Source organism: Danio rerio, chromosome 6 (assembly GCF_049306965.1).
Source record: "Danio rerio strain Tuebingen ecotype United States chromosome 6, GRCz12tu, whole genome shotgun sequence".
Lineage (NCBI taxonomy): Eukaryota > Metazoa > Chordata > Actinopteri > Cypriniformes > Danionidae > Danio > Danio rerio.
The window spans coordinates 18,414,361-18,435,169 of NC_133181.1; the positions used below are offsets into that span (position 1 = coordinate 18,414,361).

A 20,809-nucleotide genomic window follows, 5' to 3' on the forward strand; every position below is an offset into this window, starting at 1 on the left:
TGACTATTGACCAACATCGCCCTGTAAGTGTAGGCCTACAGCTCTGGTGTGTAATGAATTGCATGTTTTAAATGACAGCGAGACATGCTACATATAGTTTTAGTTTAGTTAGTTAATTTTGCTAACCGACAACTGCCGCTCAATAATCGGTTATTAACGGTTAACTGGTCAGATTACTATTAATTTTATATTAAACAAATTGACATGTCTATTTTGTGTCTGACACTTTAAATATTGCATAAAATACTGATTTATTTTTATATGCTAGCATATTAATAATAGAACAATACAACAGAGCATTTTCACGTACCTGCAGTGTTTAGCACAGAAGAACAGAATAATCTAAATAAAATGAATAAAATAAATAGGACTGCCCTAAATTATTTTGCACTTAAATAAGTAATTTATATTACAAATCGAAAACACTGACTGATTTTTTTCCAATCATATTTTTGTCTTCCGTCAAATAAAATAGCTGACTTCCTCAAATCGCTCGCTCCACGGAAAATATGCATTTAGTTAATGCCCCGCTGTTATTATTATAATCACAAAACCTTTTTACATTTTTAATAGAAATCATTATTTTAAAGATTATGTCTTGCTATGGTTTCCTTTCTCTCCATCGCGGCTCAAGTGCGCGCGCTGCGTGATGAAAAGACGACAACAACGCGCGCATATGTTGACTTTTTGTAAACAGTTTTTTTGTTTAAATATGATATTGCATTAATGTGCATACATGCTTTATATTATAAAAGGTAAAGCCTATTTGTTGCGTTTATGATGCAGATCCAGGTCAACATCAGCGCTTTTTTTGGCATCAACACGTCTGTTTGAAGCAATATTCTTCTTCAATTTTGCTTCTTTGGCAAATGTGTCTGTAGGCACGGGTTATACATTATCGTCTCGCAAGTTAAGTATGTCTTGCAGTTGAACAAGTGGCCGAGCACAGCTAACGTGCTTTTTTCATTCCAAAAACGCGAGGCGCACCTCACTGCCTTTATGTTGACAAGGAAAAAAGAAGAGAAGAAGCGCGGTCCTCTTATGAAACGACTGAATCAGCTGGGTATCAATTGTGCAAAAGTGTTGCTGTCTATGTTGATAAAATTGTAATATTTAATAATATTATGATATTCAAGATTTGTACATTCATACAGCTCTGGATAACTTAAAACAGCGATTAGACCTTCAGAGCGGTGTTAATGCGTCCTGAAGTAAAGCGAAACGGCCATAAACGCCAGCAAGATAGAGTGATTATATGTAGAGTCATACTTTATCTATAAATAAAGTATAACTATAGAAACTGTTCATCTTAACTGAAAGCTTCTGCGTGTTTGCTGGCCTCACGCATCGCGCACCTGTCAGTCATTCAGTCAGTCAGCACGTAACCCCAAAGGATTAAACAATAGCGCACAGCACTATATGGTTACAAAAAAGTTTGCGCTGTTATAATTCACTTACCTTTTAATACGTTTTGTTGCGATTATAATCCGCTATTAAAAACAACAACAACAATAACTGAATGTTTTGAATGGGTAATGTAGCCGTGGCGGGATGCATTTTGGTCCCCGCCATGGAAGAATGAATGTAGCGGAAACCAAGCTCTTTAAAAGTTCTCTGTAGTTGTCTTGACAACACAAACTGCTGCTCTGGGATGAGCCGCGTGCAAAAGATGCCCCTCTAAACGCAAAGGCGCATTCAATCGGCCGCTTATGCAGCCAAACTAAAAATATATAAAATAATAATTTTAATCGTTTAACTGATAGCATGAATCGGTCACAAACGCACCCTTTCGGTTAACGGTTAATCGATTATTTTGAGCATCCCTAATTCTAACCCAGTACACAATAAAATAATATTTTTTGAATGGCTTGCCTATTGGCAGTATATATAACCGTTAAGCTTAAATAGGCTAAACACATTTAATTAATATTACAACACATTAATACAAACTAGCCACCCTTTGTATATTTTTTAGCAAACGAAAAATGCAATGAATTATTTATTTTGATTTTCTTTTTTATTAAAATTAATATAATTATTAGGCTACACAATTTCTACATAACATTGGCTCTGATTGCGTTTTTACAGATTTCCTACTGATAGACTTTTTGGGTCAAAGACATTTATGCCTGTTCATTTCAGTGCTGTATTTGACAGATTTCGCAAAGGCTTCAGCTATTCTACCTGTCAGCTGGTACCAGCCTCAGTTTTGCGACATGACTTGTGTGGTGTCTACGTATCAATGTCTGGATGACAGCGAGAGAGAGATGAGAACAGACCTCAGATTCGATGTGTGGCCGCACGTCACAGTTACTTTACTGCAATTTTTGAATATTGGCTCATCTAAATTAACTTTTCATTAGATAAAGCTGAAATATTGCCAGAGAGACAAAGCAACTTTTAGTTTTGAAAAAGGGCAGCTTCAGTGATAAAACGCACAAACGCAGGATACACTCTATTCATTATTGATTTTTTTAACATTGAACGCATAATAATCAAATGCAAAAAAGAACAGCTGAAATTCAGAAAAAGGTTGCCGCGATAGTTGCTTTGTTTGATCTGCAGTTGGCTTGTCAGTGGCGCGGCATTGCTAAATCACTCGTTTTAATAAAAATAAGATTATTATTAAACATTGTGAGATGATGGTCGCATGATTTTTAAAATGAGAGTATGCTTTGAGTAATTATGGCTATTGATCTTATCTAGCCGTGACCCACCTATAGTTAAACTTAAAGTATAGCATCAAGTATAGCCTACTTTATACCTGACCTGCGGATTAACGGCAGGACTCGTAAATATGAAAAAAATCGCCCATAACAGGGTTTTATGCTTCCCGAATATGCAGTGTAAGAGAGTGACTTCAAAAGTTAACGTACACTGCACACACTTTATGTAATGTGTGAAGTCGTGGAGGGATGTCAGCGCAAGGATAACTCATCATTTAAATGTCCACAGTTAATCTTTAATAGATAAGGTCTGGATTTGCAGGTTTATCAACAATGTGTGTATATTTTTGGCTTGGAAAAGCCTTCTCTTAAAGATGTTTGTGGTTATCCTTGCAACAAGCAAAAACTAAATTAATAAATAAATAAATAAACTTCCTCGAAACCAAATCTATGAAGTATTGGTATCAGTTCTCGGTATCGGCTAGAACATAAATTAAAATACTCATATCGTTTTATAAAAAAATGGTATCGGTGCATCCCTAATAATCACTCAGTTTTCTAAAACACATACTGTAAATGACGCACTGTAAGCAGATCTAATCTCTAATTGAAATATGTAATTTTAAATCATATATTAAAAATACAGGTTAATGTTTAGATTTCACGGGGGAGAAACCAGGAAATAGTCACAAATCAATCTCGCACTTCCTAACCCCTCTGGCCGTGGATGACTGACCAGGTCCTGTGGCAGACACAGCAGATATTAGAGAGGAAACACTACGTTTCAGCTAAGTAATATTTTTTACTTGAATTATTTTTAAGATATCAATGCCTGATTTGTAGTTAAACCCATGTAATCTGTGTGTGGATATATTTAATCCACATTGTTGGTGATAATGTTTTAGCTGTTTGCTGTGGGAGAACAGATTCATGGCCACATAACACTGGGTCAGTTGTAAGAATAAAAGCTAATAACTTGCTCGTAACGTCGGTGAAATGTTTCCACCAACCCCAAGCAGATTCAAAAATGTCTTTATATGATTTAATTTCAGTATTCCTATAGCTCTTTAAAGAGAAAGTCAAAAGTAGTTTGAGCTCAGTGTTTGAACTCTGTGGGCTCATGAAGGCTGCAAACACAAATAGTGTTCAATTGTTGAATCTGATGCACATTTTATTCAGCTTTGAAACACAGAGACACAAATTATATTGAAAGCTCAATGCTGAATGAAAAGCTTTCAAATCCATTTTTTAGGTCTTAATTCTTATTTTATAATGTTAAATTACCCAAATAACCCAAACTGTGGGCTGAATTGTACATTTCACTCCTCCTGTTTGAAACTAAAAAGAGTTCACGATTTCTGTATGCGCTGAAAATTAACTTATATGCAATTTAATAGCAGACACTTGTAAAGTAAGATCTTAAAGATCTGTAGAGAAATATAATAGAAGCACAACTATCCCTGGTCTCCCCCATTCAAATATATCATATGTACATGCAATTTGGTTTGTATATGATATGAATATGATGACATAAATTTATGAGGCCCGAGCTACATTTCCAGGTTTTGACGAATATAGGCTCCTATATGCTAATACTTTACCTTTAAGTACAGCATTTATTTATTTTTTTACTTTTTACGAATGGTAATGATTTTAATTAACTTAATTTAAACACATTTTATATAGGCATAGGTCGTACTTCGAGAGACAAATTCTTTCTAAAGTGAAAAAGTTTGAGAACCACTTATCTATACTTAACAACACCCCTTTCATCCTGGAAGGACTTCCATCGATGCAGCCGTCCATCTGTTTTTCCATTTCCAGTCGTTGCTGTGGTGTGTAATTTTCCTTTTTTTCTCCATGTGGTCCCTTCTGATCTGCAAAATACAATTAAAAAAGATGTCAAGTCCTTAATTAAACTTAACACCATTCTTTGAAGGTTTCATCTACCATTGTCTCCAGTCTGATTCTGTTCTAACTAATATTTCGCAGCTATAAGTAAATACTCTACTAGATGACAATCTATGAACTTATAATAAATAAATGTGTTACAATAATTAGTAAAGCTGTAAATAAAAGAAATAACAATCAAAAGCTACAAATGTTGAACAGGCCGCCGACATAAATTACAATTAAATAAAACAGTAAATAAATACAGCAGTAATATGGAATATGTGTTAAAGCTGACAGCATACAAATACATTATAACAGATCAATTAATCTGATGATATAACAAATAACAATCTGCAAATTTTAAATAGCAATATACAAATGAAGCATACAAACAAACAAAAATGTTTTATCTATCGGTTTACCAACTTGACAACATAACAAAAATCATTCTACGATAATGAATAAGCTGCTAAAGAAGACAACAGAATACACAAACTAGAAAAATAGATATATTCAAATGCCTAAAATTGACAAGTCGCCAAAATAAGTTAAGAAGGCAATCTCACATTCCAACCAACATTCAGTACAATCCACAGAGTAACTAGACAGAGAAATAGTAAAATCTTTGTCCGTCACCAAAAGCACGTAGAAACAACCAAATATAACAACTTAAAATGATACTTTTAGAAAGATCTTTACATACCGCTAATGTCAGCGATGGTCAGACACTTAATGCAGCTCACACTTTCTCAACGTCATCGACGGCTTTTCGAACACATTCTTTTTTAGAACGTCACTGATTATAGTAACCACAGCAACGCCACCGCGCCACCAAATGCAATTACCCTGATTAAACGTGCAGTGCATGATTTCCGTGAAGCACTGTAGAATATAATAATAATAATAATAATAATAATAATAATAATAATAATAATAATAATTCTGTTAGGATTTGGGTCCCTGTAACGCCATCTTTTAAGTATATAAGCAATGGCAATTTAATCATATCTTAATGTTAAAACGACTTCCATTATAAAATCAATATGTGGACCTTTTTGGATTCCTGGGAGCTAATTAAAAATGTAATCCAGGAAAGAATGAGAACCATTGTTGTTGTTTACGTCCCTCAATCGGTATCTAAGCTGTGTCTCTAATTTATATTTATTTATGTGTGTGTGTGTGTGTGTGTAAATACAGTTTAAGTCACCAGAGAACAATATAGTCACAACTTATAGACCATTTGTGTTGATATAACAGTAAATAAGCGTTTAACCTTTGAATAAATTGCAAACAGCATACATGTTCTACATTGCAAATAATCAAACAAAGGACACAATAAATAACAAAAAAAACATTTATTGATTAAACAAGTATTAAACAAATAATAATAAAATTGAATACATGTTGTACTGCTCAAGAATTAAAAATTTCAATAAAGCAATAACAATGAAGCTGCAGAATAATGACACATTATAAACAAATTTAAGTAAACAGGAAGATTTTTTAAAAATTCTGAAATTGCACATGCACAAAAGTTTCCAAATAGACTGTAAAAAAAAAGCTTAGAAACTGCACAAAATTAAAAAAAGGAAACAACTTAAAATACCCATGTAAAAATCTATGAAATTGCACAAGACATCTTAAAACAGCTATTTTTTTTATAAAAAACCTGAACAGAAACCAGTTTAAGAAATAGCAAATATAGTATAATATATATATATATATATATATATATATATATATATATATATATATATATATATATATATATATATATATATATATATATATATATATATATATGTTTGTATATATAAAGAAATAGCATGAATATATATAGCCAATATATATGAATATAGCATGAATATACTTTCTCTATATATAGAGAGAAAGTGAAAGAAACAAATTGCCCAAGTATCAGGGACCATCTTAATACACTTAAAATGTTGTTATAAAATAAAATAATTAAAAAAAATAAAGTGATTTAGACATTTGACACATTAGCTGCTCTCTTTCCTTCCTTCCATCAACCCTATCAGGATTTCTCCACCTCTTCATCAGTGGCGCTATTGGTATGGACATTTGTCCTCACTGCATCTGTGATTAAAAGATAAACAGATGATTTGTTGTGAACAAGTACAAATGTTAATCGAAAAAAAAAAACAGATTCATGTTTGCTCTCACATAAGTACAACCTAAATGGGACTTAAAATCACATTATATAAAGATTCTTTGTTCCTCTGGTGATTTAAATACACATTCAGCATAAAAGGTATTTTGGCACAGATGAATAACAGCCTCTAAATGTATTGAAATGTATATTTAAAATCAACTTACTGACTACGACAGTCCTTAGGGTGAGTGCACGAAAAGCCACTTTTTGGTTTGCCCCACTCCAGTTCATTTGTTTAGCCAAGGAAAGCTTTCCTAGGATACGCCACACTGCTTCTTTAGTGGAAAACCTACCAATAAGTAAAATAAACTAACAAACAAAAAATAAATTAAAATAAAAAAAAAATCTATGAAATACAAAAGAGCTTGAACTTACCACTTTCTTCCTTTGTTCGGGCTGCTCCTTTAGTTGATGTTCAAGCTTTTCTAAATCAAATAAATTGGACAAAGGAAGGTCAAATGTGCTTGCATCTGGAGTTTCATCCCGCTGCAGAGTACTGCTTTGTTTTTGCTGATTTTTGAGAATCAGGTCCAGTTGCTGCTTTATGACCTCTTGTGATTTTATAAGTTCAGTCAGTAATGCTAAAAAACACAAATAATGAATTAGTATAACATCTCATATATCTCAACAGTGGGATAGATACTGCTGTTGTTCTCTAGTTAATCTTTACTTTCTAGCTTTACATTAAGCCTTTACAAATTTACTGATGTTTTGAATTCTTACAAAGACATGACGAGTTGCAATAAGTTCTGTCTTGATCTCCAACTGCACTGGAACAAGGACTGTAAATGTTCCTAGGGGTACTGGAACGTAAAGTAACTGTGCATCTTGATGGTGTTCTTAAGGATTCTGCCATAGTCATTGGTGGTGATGGTACTTGCGGTGCTGCATCAATTTCTGAAAGATCCTCCATTCTGCCTTTCTTTTCCAGTCTCTTTTTTCCAAATAAATTTTCATCATCACAGTCACTATAGTTGTATCTGTTATGTCCCCTGATCAGATACATTTACAACACACAACATTTTAGTACAGTGCCAAGTTTTTACGCAGCGGATGCCCTTCCAGCCGCAACCCATCTCTGGGAAACATCCACACACACATTCACACACACACTCATACACTACGGACAATTTAGCCTACCCAATTCACCTGTACCTCATGTCTTTGGACTGTAGGGGAAACTGGAGCACCCGGAGGAAACCCACACAAAGGCAGGGAGAACATGCAAACTCCACACAGAAACCCCAACTGAGCCGAGGTTCGAACCAGCGACCTTCTTGCAGTGAGGCGACAGCACTACCTACTGCACCACTGCCTCGCCTGCCTAGCATGATGATTGGTCATTTTCTTAAAAAAATGTAAATACTTTTTTAGGATTTGCCATTTCCAGCAAAATGAAACAAGAAATTATTTGATGACACCTCAAACTTCAGATGCTCATCACATCTGCTGACCAATCAAATGCTCTTCTGGTATTTGATTTGTCCCACCCCATTCAAGATGCTGAAACTGGCCATTGTCTTCCTGTTTCAGAATAAAACTGCACATTTTAAAGCATTGCACATTACCGACCCAGTGTTTAAAGTGATAGAACTGCTCAATATGAGTAATGCTGTATGTGATGCATGATATTATAAATTCCCTTAATTGATCATCATTTATTGACGACTCAAACTTAATAACCATGAAATGTGTCTATTGCAGTGGCACACTGTCAGGAGGTGAGTACATTATCTGTAACGTTTTATTCTGGAAGTGAACTAATCATTTAAAGGGCACCTATTATTCACTTATTTTATTTTTGGTGTCCCCAGAATGTGTCTGTGAAATTTCAGCTTTAAATACTCTACATATCTTTATTTATATACATTGTTTTTGTTTTAAACTGTTGAAAATGTCAGTTGTTTTTTCAGATTAAAAAGTGTTGTTTCTGTGTATGTGCCTTAAATACAAATGAGTTGTCTCTCTGTGCCTCGTATTGGAAATAAAGTAGTGTTTGGACATGTCAACTACTGGTCCACAGTGACAGGCAATCACCCAGACACTGATGAAGCAGAGACCCAGTCTGAAATAACAATGTTACGGGACCTACAGTATTATGCCCCTTTTTACAAGATCTAAAATAAGTCTCCGATGACCCTGGGGTGTGTATGTGACGTTTCAGCTCAAAATACCATACAAAATTATTTTATAACTCTTTGAAACTGCCCCTTAAAGGTCTCTATTTTATCAATCTAAGCATAAAGTCTAAAGTGCATGGAACAAAAGCATTAAGACCATGTCCGAATCCAATTTTGCTATTTTAAGGACAGGAAAATATGTTCTGTGCTCTGGCGCATGGTCCGACAGGGTTGTGCTTATTCTCTTCATGAGTTATGGGTGTGTTTTCAGCAAAATGTGCATTAAACCAATCAGAGTCTCATCTTTAACCGTATGTTCACACCGAAAGCGGCGACAGCGCCAAAGTAGCCGGAATTCATTCATTTTCAATGAAAGTCGGCAGTGAGGAGTAGTGCAGCGCGCCTTCACCGGTGTGGGCGTCGAAGAGAGTTGAAATCAAGTTAACTTTTTGGTAATGAGCTATGATGTGGTTCGGCAGCAAGCAATCAGAATGTAGAAGTCTGCCGCACGAGAGCAGTCCAGAGAACACAGCCACAGTGAACTTTGGTTCTGACCACAGTTGTTTCCACAGGTTTGATTATTGCGGTCACTGGATTTCCAATTATTTGCAATGTTTTCTCACAGGAACATACATTAAAAAGTTACTGGTGAGTTACTCATGTGAATTAATGTTATATATATTTTCTCAGCACAAAACAGTATTGCTGCTTCAGAATATTTCAGACATATAGACACATTAGATAATTAAGTGCAGCAAAGCCACACCACATGCAACTTGATCTTCCATTGTTAAATAAATTTGATAAAAAGTGTGCAACATTTTCACGCTTGAAAGCATGTTTTATGTGGTAATGTGACTGATATGCTGCAACGGCCCCTTTAAATACAAGATCAATGTAGCGAATTTTGACGCTCTTGCCGCCAAAGGTGAAGGCAGACAGCGTTGTCACCAGGGCGCCCAAAGCGACCTTTGACGCTCTTGATGCTTTCGGTGTGAACGTGTAGTAAGAGTCAGCTGTGTTGCACCATGGCTCATTTTCTATATACATGGTGGACTTTGTAAGTGGAAAAACTAAACGCTTCACTAGTGAGAAAACAGTTAGACAAATCATCTGTTCGAGGATGAAGACTGAGCCTCCTCCAGTCGGCCTCTTTAATTTCTCTTTGCTTTACTTTTACTCTTTAACTTTAGCTAACGCTCTGCACAGGACTTTAAACCAGCATTCATCTGGTCAATAGCGTGGCCTATTTCAGTTCCTCAAAATAGCAATGCGCCAACAATACGCCTTAACACACCACATTTTTAGACCAGAACACCCATGAGTCCACAAAGTGGCACAAATGGATTTGCTATTTAAACAACGTGGTGCAAAGCATGAAAATTACAGTTGTGCTGATCTGAAAATAGCAACTAATCACGCCATACACACCTTGCACCTTATTGCGGTGAGTGTGTGATAGGGCCCTTAGGCTTTGATCCTAATTGTGTCATTTTGGTGACTGTTGCTTTGAAGATAATGTGAAATTAAAATATATTTTTTACATGTCAGCGAGTGACAGAATTTGTCTTTAGAAGATATAAAACTGATATAAGCATCCAAAGCTTGCAGTTTCTCACTTTCATCTAATTGGATCAATGATTTTTTCCCCATCACCTCATACTTCAGTTTCTCATCAAATCTTGATCATTCAAATGCTCTCTAGTATCTGACATAACCTGCCATTTTCAAGACGCTTCCCATTTGCTTTTCATTTGATGCGCTTGAGCTCAACCACCCTCACTGGCAGAGCTGTGATATGTGATATTGATATAAATACAATATTGGCTGATTGTTTTTTTTGTCTAATCTTTCCCACCCTCTCTCCATGTTTCAGTTGAGATTACGTCAAACATAGAATTAAAATGCTAAATTGAATCATCCAACTATGATGGAAAGACATTTACTGAAATAAATTCCAACATGCGCATCAAAGAAAGTCATGTAATTTTGTTTTAACAGATTATGTGATAACTAGGAGTGATGGTACAGCATTAGACAAACAAGTGGACCGACCACAATGTAGAGCATCTGACATGTTGTTTTGGTCATTCTAAAATCATTCAGCCAAAGTTCATCCTTAGACTGGTTCAGTATTATTATCTCCAGGCGCAAGTCATTTATTATATAAGAGAAAGGACCAGTGTCTTTTCCTACCACAGCAAATTCCCTTTTTCTTTTTTATATTTGGTGTCGGTTTATCAGGAAGTGACCAGTTTTGTTCTCTTAGATGGAAACAGTGCTTTATTCACAAATGTCTTATGCAATATTCCAGTTTTGTGGATAAATCTCTTTGGATGGAAACACAGCTAATGATAACTAGGTGTAAGTCTTCTTGCCGAACACACACTTGTCATCGTGGCTTTAATGTCCTTAGGAGACATCCAAATTCCAACTGCGCCAAGAAAGTTAAATAAATAAACTGACCCAAGTGTTTCTAATCCCGCTGAGAGTGGACTGATGGATGTTGAGACAATCCCTCAGATCCTGCTCTTTCTGACCAGCGACAGGTAAACCAGGAACAGGAGCCATTGGTCAGTCAGTGGAAGGCATTGGCTCTGGTGCGGAGCAGGAGTCTTCATGACAAAAATGATGATCATTACCTGGTAAAGTTAACAGACATTAACATCTCTGGTGTATTTTGTAAATAAAACATGACTTCAGATGAACAACAAATTCCACTGTATCTCACATTTCACAGTTTTATGGTCAAACCTTATTAACATCATTATAAACATTTCTCAAGTAACATCTAATCACAAATATAAAATATATCCCAAGTAAATAACTCAAAAATGAAATTACAAACATGTAAACACTTTAAGGAAATAAACAGTTGTTTTCCCCTTTAAAATACAAATATTACATTTCTTGTATAAAAATTTGTATGAATAAACTTTGTGATCCTTTTTGTTGAAAATATAAAGTAGTGATGAACAATATATTGTTTGAGCATCGATATCGCAATGTGCGTATTTGCAATAGTCACAATGCAGGATTAATTTTAATAATGATTAAAAGATAAAGATATTATTAAATTTGACATTATTTATCCAATGATGACCATGTTATTTTACATTTGATTGTCTTGTTTCTGTACTTGAATACTGTTCCACTCCCCAGAAAAGCATAAAGCACTGTTTATTTATTTATTATTGCTTGTAATTTGTTATAATTAATGCAGATGAACTGCATAGAAAAAGTCTTTTTCATCCAAGTCGATCTAAATTAATAAAAGCTTTCCAAATATAGCTATTCAAATCATCTGGTGAAATTATATTCCTATCGCAATGTGAGCTAACTACACCTACATTTCGAAATATAAACAGAATAGAAAACTCTTTTTCAGTACACATTTGATTCCACGGTAATGATATATACATCATACCATCCAGCCCCACTGCATTTATTTATTGCCATATTTATAGCAGAAATAATACCTGGTCATTTATGTCACGGAAACACATATGTATATTTATTATCAGTGTGTTACTGAAATGCAACATGATTATTTATTAACTGTACTCTGTTAGCCCTTACTGTAGTTTATTATAAAGCAGATGTTTGTAAACATGCTTTGTAACCCTTGTCATGAACTGATCAAAGTAACAAATTGTAAACATTTGGAGTAAGATATTGTAACTGAATGTTTAGTGTTTACTTTAGAATGGTTTTCTATGGGAAAGTGCTAAGCATGTAGTTTAGCATCTTGTGCTTGTATTCTAGCAACACTTATTTGCTGTATAAAGCATGTATTATATCAATAAATAATTTGATCTGTGTTTCCATTTCTCTTAAAGGATCATACTGATAGTGAGTGAGTCTCTGTTAATTTTAAAGTCCCCGTTAACTTATGACAAAATTAACAAGATTTTGTTAGCTCACATTGCTAGTGTTGTGGTGAACTATTTATCTGTGCATGTCATTAAAAAACAAAACTTTTTTGCCCTTAAAATCTTAATTGAAATACAAAAATGCCCTTCCTGTTTGTTTTTCTGTTAAATTGTCAGATTACGTATATCTTAGGAATTGGGGATGACTAACATATTTAACCACGCTGCTCCAACTGTCAGTTTTGACACTAAGCAGAAATGGTGAGCAGGATGTGTCTGTTAGGTTGTAATATCTTTGGCCAAACACTTTTCCCAATCTTACTAAATGAAATGCCTACTTTACTACATCCAATCAGCTCACAGTACAAAAAACAAGCCACACCCACTGTTGTGTCATTTAATATTAGGCTCGCTTGAGGTGCGCCTCGCCTTGACTGCATTGTAAACGAGAGCAGGCGTGTGCAGTAAGAGGAGGGCTCAAAAATTACATCAGAAGTCGGACACCTGCTGAATCTCACTGTTTAGCCACCTGGAAACGTCACCAGTGGCGGAGATCTCGTTCGCGTTTTTTTATTGCAGACGAATGACCTCATGAAAAAATACTATGGTGATTTATAGTAAATATTATTGCATTTTGAACATGCTTTTTCAGTATTGGGTTGTGTTTATAGTTGTTGTGATACCAGAGCAACTATACAATTTAAATAGACTATTTTATAACATGGTTCAAAAGCACTACAGTATACATTACTATAGTATTTTTAATATGGGAGTGGATGCAATAGAAATATCACAGTTTTTACAAAAAAAATGGTTCAGAATTACAGAAGATGAACAGCTCATTAACTAAAAGGGTGTATTTAAAATGTAATTCTGTATATTCAACAAACGTTAAAAGAATAACAAAATAAACAGCTTATACAGCAAGAAAACGTTCAAGAAACCTAATTTGGCTACATTATAAATGAAGTAGCCATAGATGCTTTTGAGTGACGGGTCATGACAAATGTTTGTTTGACAAATAAATTCTTAGGGGGTTAATTACATTGACATGCTTATTAGGTTTATATAAACTGATATTACTCCAGCCAGACTAAAATAAACAGCCCAAGACTTTCTTCAGAATAAAAACTATTAGACTGTAGGAAAAACTGTGAAAATATTCTTGGTCTATTAAACATTACTTTTGACTTCACATACACACACACACACACACACACACATACATATATATATATATATATATATACATACATACATATGTGTGTGTGTCTTGTTTACTACACCTTTTTCACTTCTCATATGAAACCACACAAAGATGAGGCATAATGACAAAACAGTCTGATTTCCTTTGTATGTCTGAATATATGTATATATTGGATTGACTTTCATTGAATAACGCTGCATAAAAATTACTATACAAAATTCACACAAACATACAAAAAGTGAAAATGACAACAAACAGGACTTAAAACTGAGAGAGAAATAAAATACAGCACACACACATCCTAATGATGTATTAGCTACATTTAGTTATATTGGATAGGTCACGTTATGTTTTACAAAGATGTGTTTTGTTTTTGTTTGCGTGTAAATCTAAATAAATAACCATATTTAATGCTCTTTATGACTTTTTTTTTAATTATCAACGAAAATACAAAAAAAGGTATTAAACAAATCCAGGTATAAAGCTTAGTAAAACAAGATAATAAAGTGTAATGTGTCAGTCTTATCCAATCAGCATTAAGCTGTGTCGTTAGCCAGTCGTTTCCCATCATGCTTTTGGTAACGCAGTCTTTTGAGAGCAACTGCGGCCGACTGCTCTATCCGAGGTACCCGCCTCGCGATCGCGAGAGTTTTTTGGCGCACGTCAGCGTGACATCAGAGCGAGGCGAAGGCAAGGCGGACACATTTCTAACCGGCATGCATCTTGCGGTGATCACCGGTGATCCATTCTGCGCAGATTTTGGCCAAGTCAAACGAGCCTATTCAGTTTCTCTAGGAACTGTGTCACAATACAAAAAAAAGTCGCAACTTCAAGTTCATGCAAACTTTAAACATTTTGTTAACTGGAGAAGAAAAATGTTTAAGATTTATATTTTATTGAAAAGAGTAAAGACTCTTTTTTTTGGGTTATTGGGTATAAAATCTATTTTATTGTTCATTTTCTTTGAAAAGGACAGAATTCTTGTACAGAATATAAACAACCATTTTTAATTATGACAAACATTTAGATTACTCTTGGCTTGTTTTAATAATTTATATTATATATTTGTTTCATTGCATAGTCTCATTTTAAAAACACATACTAGTTTGCACTCTGAGCTGGTGTGTGTGCAGGTGTGTGTGTGTGTGTGTGTGTGTGTGTGTGTGTGTGTGTGTGTGTGTGTGTCTTCAGCTCGTACAGCTTCACACAGAGCCTTACAGATGCAGCAGAGGAAGCTCAGGATCAGGATCTGTTCTCCTCAGTTCCTCTGCCCCTCCTGCTCTCCTTCTACAAATCATTGACAGCGTTTATCTACACTGAACCTGACAATGCAACCCAAGCCATGACTGCTGGATTCAGATAAGTGTAATGTTACTGGCCACCTGTGCAGTGCAACCAGGGATGGCTCTTAAGATCAGCTAAACTGGGTCGATCAGCCGGTGCTGCACTGAGACACCAGCGAATCAGCTGACGGCACTCTGTTACACACAACACCGTCTTCAGAAACACACAACAACACACTTCTGCTCGCTCGCCAGGCTATCTCTGAATGTGTCTGAATCTCTTACCTGTTGACAAGCTCCTAGGGAAGGTCAGTCTGCTCTACACACATACGGACAATTTAGCTTACCCAATTCACCTATAGCACACGTCCTTGGACTTGTGGGGGAAACCGGAGCACCTGGAGGAAACTAACGTGAATGAGGGGAGAACATGCAAACTCCACACAGAAATGCCAACTGGCCCAGCCGGGACTCGATCCAGCGACCTTCTTACTGTGAGGCGACAATGCTAACCACTGAGTCACTGTGTTGCCCCAGCGTGTATATCAATTAAGAAAGATGTATACAAGCATTTAAATATCTACTGACTAATTTAACTTTTCTCTTTCGTCAGATGGGTTCAGGTAGTGCCTCTGTCCTGCTGCGCTTCAGGAAAATTCAGCATCACAAGCAAAATGACCACCTTGTGTCATATAACATATATTGATCAATCAGCACGGTTGTCAAGGCAGAATCTCAAGCACAACCAATCATTTTAAATGACATGGTGAATCATTTAAAGAAATTTAAATGTTAAGTTCAGAGAACTTACAATATGAATTAAATGTTTGTTGTTGCCTAATGAGTAAGTTAAACACACCTTTGATGCCAAAACTTGGTATTTTTATTAATGAAAAGTTATATTATCCGCTTAGGGCCCCAAGAAAGTCTGGAGGCCCACAATAAATACTAATAATGTAATTTTCTGTCATATTTTGTAGGATAAGGCTTTAACAAATACATTTTACCTTAAATAGCATGTGTGCAATTGTGTCCCCCCACCCCCAATCATGGATCAGTCCAGCAGTCAAATCAGATGAAAATTTAGTTTCAGAAAACAAATAGTTTGTTCATTAATTTTAGTTGTGAACTAATTTTAAGCAAACAAATCTTTTAAAATGTAGATATTGTGTTAAGATAAAAATATAGAAAGCAAGACAGAGTGATATAAGATAAAGACAGCTAAATAAATAAGCAAATATGAAAAGTGCTTATTACTGAAGGACTTCCGGGTCTCATGACTCGAATTGCTTAGGGCCCCCAAATCACCTAATCCAGCCCTGCTCATAACAAACAATCATCATGATCACGGTACAAAGTGTAGAGTAAACAATGTTATTAACACTATGAGCTGTATTTGTTAAAATAAATGTTAAATTATAGTGTGTTTCATTAGACAAACTGTTGAGATGATGAAAAACACGCAGTCTTATACGTTTTAGTTAAATTGTGATTCTCTGTGCTGAACATTGCCCCCTTGTGTTGTCTATGATCACTTACTGAGGAGAGACGTGACCCTGCACCACAAAAGCACTTTTTTACTTCTTTTAGTTTGAGCACATGCTTTTTAAAATGATTGAGCTGTTGAAACTTTGACCTACACATGAAAAAAAACATATTGTTTAAATAAAGTTATTTTTTAAATTATAATTGTATTCTAACCTGAAACTGAAGATCGTCCTAAAAAGAGATTTATTGCACTATATTGGGATAATTTGTAATTTGATGTGCACAAAAGAAGAAAAACACAGAAGTGTTTACTTTAAATTCTCGTAAGAAGTTTAGTATTTGTATTTTTTCTAACTTGGAATTGAAGATTAAATCAAAAAACTATTCAGCACTCTTCAATGTTGAAATTTTGTAGTTCAATGTCCACAAAAACACAATATTGTTCATTTTAAATTCTCATAGAAACTTTTCTTTTTTACTTAAATTGAAGATCACTCAAAATAAAAAAAAACATTTGTTAAATATCAGCATGCGTGTATGGACATTTACTGAGTTTATTATCGACAGATCTGTGTTTAAGTAAAACAATTCGGCTAGTTTAGATTTTTATGATTTAAATTCAGACATCAAATATTGCAAATAAAGTTTTGGTCTAGTTAGTTCAGCACACTACAGACAGCATGATCATATCTGACTGAACAGTCTCCTGATTCCTCCAGTGTCTGTGTTACTTCATTCATTTTCCTTCAGCTTAGTCCCTTTATTCATCAGGGGTCGCCACAGGGGAATGAACCGCCAAAATATCCAGCATATGTTTTACACAGCAGATGCCTATCCAGCTGCAACCCAGTACTGAGAAACATCCACACACTCTCACATGCACAAACACACTATGGCCAATTTAGTTTATTCAATTCACATAAACCACATGTCATTGAACTGTGGGGGAAACCCATGCCAACACATGGAGAACATTCAAACTCCACACAGAAATGTCAACTGGCCCTGCTGGTACTCGAACCAGCGACCTTCTTGCTGTGAAGTTACAGTGCTAACCACTGAGTCACTGTGCTGCCCTTGGTTTGAACATTTACATTTTAGTGAAACCAGTAAAGACAAAAAAAACTGCTGTAATTGCGTATAAAATAACTTTATTGTTTATGATTTATTTAACACCTTCCCCTGTTTTTCTCTAAGTGGTCTAGAAACTGTACATTTGTCAACTGTAGACTAGCTTTTGTGTGTGTGTGTGTGTGTGTGTGTGTCTTCAGCTCGTACAGCTTCACACAGAGCCTCACAGATGCAGCAGAGGAAGCTCAGGATCAGGATCTGTTCTCCTCAGTTCCTCTGCCCCTCCTGCTCTCCTTCTACAAATCATTGACAGCGTTTATCTACACTGAACCTGACAATGCAACCCAAGCCATGACTGCTGGATTCAGATAAGTGTAATGTTACTGGCCACCTGTGCAGTGCAACCAGGGATGGCTCTCAATGTCAGCTAAACTGGGTCGATCAGCCGGTGCTGCACTGAGACACCAGCGAATCAGCTGACGGCACTCTGTTACACACAACACCGTCTTCAGAAACACGCAACAACACACTTCTGCTCGCTCGCCAGGCTATCTCTGAATGTGTCTGAATCTCTTACCTGTTGACAAGCTCCTAGGGAAGGTCAGTCTGCTTCTGGACGTGACCCTCTGTGCGCCTCTGAATGGGAAACGGTCACACAGGATGTTGTAGAGCGTCACTCCTACTGACCAGACTGTAGCTGGAGTCGCATGGTAGCGATGTCTACGAAACCACTCAGGAGGAGCGTATGCAGGAGTGCCTGAGAGACATAAGAAGACCACAAACATCTGCTCAACATGCTCCAGTACAGACAAATTCCCTTTAGTGGATCAGCAGAAGTTCACAAACATCAACAGAACGTTTCCTTCTGTAACTCAAACTCACCAGCAAAGTATTTGTAGGCCGATCGCTTCAGCACATCTCCACAGCCGAAGTCCAGCAGCTTGATGTCCTGGGACTCTGTGGAGATCAGGAGGTTTTCTGGTTTGACGTCCCGGTGCAGGACGCCGCGGCTCTCGCAGTGTTTAAGGGCCGCAATCAGCTGCACCAGCACTTTCTTTGCAAGACGCTCATCCAGACAGCCGTTCTCCTCACAGAAGCTCTGGAGATCTTGGCAAGGATCCGGTCGCTCCAGGATCAGGATGTAGCGTCTGGGACGGTCAAACCAGTCCAGCAGCTGCAGGACACTGGGGCAGGCAGGAGCTGACGTGACACGGGTCATCAATGCCACCTCCAGCGGCAGCCGACCCTGACCATCCTGCAGGACAAACCCTCCATTATATCCAGAACTCAATCAAACACAGCAAACACAACAGATTCACATCAAAACATACAACTTTCAGTCGCTCGGGGGTCCGGTCCTTTGACACATACTTGATGGCCACCTGCAGACAGAAAAAGCAGAGTAAATCACACCTGCCTGATTGTGACACATGACATTTACTGACAGCAACATTTCTAAAGCATGTCTGAACAAAGGAGGGAAGAAAATCTCTTACTGGCAGTCCATCAGACCTGCGCATCCCAGCAAACACAGAGCCGAATCCACCTCGTCCCAGCAACGGGCCCTTCTGGTACAAGTCTGCAACACAGAAGAGCACAAGAAATGAAGAAAAGAGAGAAAGAGAAAACATGCTGCTGTCTCTTCAATGACAAATCATTTCCTAACTGAGCCATAAGATCTAGAAGATGAGCTGTGCTGACCTCTGCGAGAGCGTTTGGCTGGTCTGCTGGACGAGGTGGACGCTGTTTGCTGGCTGCTGCTCTGCCTTTTCCTCTTGCTGTTCCTCTGGTCTGTGGATGCAGAATCAGCCAAATGTGAAGGCAGAGGAGCCAAAAAACCAGGAAGCTCAGTGGTGCAGTCCCGTGTATCTTCTGTATATCAAGACATTTTTAATGAATCTTTTTTGTTAACTTCTGTAATCCTTTTCATATTAGTCAAACATCATACAGCATCATACAGTGATATACAATGACAAACAAATGAAAGATTAAAAACACTCACCTCCTCTTTCTTCACCCATGTGGGACATGGACAATCTCCTCCAACCTGCAATAAAACAGACAAATACAGACAAATATAAAAAATAAATGTAAAACAAAGTAAAGAAGAAGAAGAAGAAGAAGAAGAAGAAGAAGAAGAAGGAATGAAAAAAAGAGCAACAAAAATGTGTTTAAAAAAATATTCAGAAAAATAACTAAAATAAAGATGATTAGAGAATTTGTGCTCTTTAAAATAAGTCTTTTTCTCTCAGAAATCTCAGGAATCGCACAGAAATGCTCTGCAAAGTCGCCTCGTCTCTCAACCAACAGATTGCGATGGGTTTGATTGTTTTTATATGCGGTCAGAAATCATACAATAACACGCGTTGCTATAGCAACTAATAATGGCGTGACCTTGCGTGCCTGAGATATTTTTTTATTTTCATGAATACAATTCATGCAGTTATTCGATTTCCTAAATCTTAATTATTAATAATAATTAATTAAAAGCTCTTGTTATAAAATTAAATAACTATCATTTTAATAGGCCTATCAGCTTTGAGTAAAACTTGATAGCGTCACCACCGACATTAGCAGCAGAGAAATCTTTAACGAAAATCACACAGAAATTCAAGAATAAAGTTTTTAATAAACATTACCAAACAAACGAGCTCTTCTATAAATGTAACTTACTATAATGAAGAAGTGGACAAAGATGAAATTGTTCTCCATTCGGGAGATCTACAGGAATCATAAACTGTTTTCAGAAAAATTATTGTATTATTTTCTGAGGAACACATTTCTAGGAGTTTTTTTACGCTAAATTTTATGTTATTGCCGAATCACGCTGAAGCAGGGCATTAAGAAAGGTCATGTGACTGACGTCCCTGACGTCACTACTTGCGTAGTGAATGTATGGCCAACGCACAATTTAGGTATATTAATGAATTATATTTTTAAATAAAATAAATTGTATAATAAACAACAATAATATTAAATTAAATAAGGCTTTTAGCATTTCATTTCATTTAATTTCGATAGCTTAATCAGTGTATG

At 36.2% G+C, this 20,809-nt stretch overlaps 1 protein-coding gene and 1 pseudogene across 7 annotated transcripts; both read right to left on the reverse strand.

Moving 5' to 3' along the window:
- Positions 1 to 1,795: 1,795 nt before the first annotated feature.
- On the reverse strand, positions 1,796 to 20,645 carry LOC137495946 (serine/threonine-protein kinase pim-3-like). 7 transcript variants are annotated; one of them, XR_012407811.1, is made up of 9 exons: positions 20,447 to 20,645; positions 19,776 to 19,820; positions 19,475 to 19,645; positions 19,270 to 19,352; positions 19,105 to 19,155; positions 18,656 to 19,028; positions 18,351 to 18,530; positions 11,319 to 11,494; positions 2,023 to 4,543 (listed from the first exon to the last, which is right to left on the reverse strand). XR_012407811.1 is itself a non-coding variant. In XM_073953927.1 (9 exons), exons 1-9 carry the CDS (start codon positions 20,505 to 20,507, stop codon positions 18,041 to 18,043), a joined length of 1,089 nt encoding a protein of 362 aa, XP_073810028.1. In that variant the 5' UTR covers positions 20,508 to 20,645; the 3' UTR covers positions 17,839 to 18,040. The 7 variants fall into 7 exon arrangements, 4 of the variants coding, with proteins under 4 accessions (XP_073810029.1, XP_073810031.1, XP_073810030.1 ...); XM_073953927.1 differs by lacking the exons at positions 2,023 to 4,543; positions 11,319 to 11,494 and adding exons at positions 17,839 to 18,069; positions 18,165 to 18,260; XR_012407812.1 differs by lacking the exon at positions 20,447 to 20,645 and having other exon boundaries at positions 19,776 to 20,081.
- On the reverse strand, positions 6,463 to 7,876 carry LOC141386231 (uncharacterized; annotated as a pseudogene).
- Positions 20,646 to 20,809: the final 164 nt, after the last annotated feature.

Excerpts from the sequence above, each read along its gene's own strand:
- LOC137495946 (XM_073953927.1), bottom strand. The coding sequence starts at position 20,507 with ATGATTCCTGTAGATCTCCCGAATGGAGAACAATTTCATCTTTGTCCA. Across the intron at positions 19,029-19,104 it reads CCCCCGAGCGACTGAAAGTT|GATGGTCAGGGTCGGCTGCC; the intron begins GTATGTTTTGAT and ends TTTGTCCTGCAG. Across the intron at positions 18,261-18,350 it reads CCCTAGGAGCTTGTCAACAG|AGTGCCGTCAGCTGATTCGC; the intron begins GTAAGAGATTCA and ends TGTGTGTAACAG.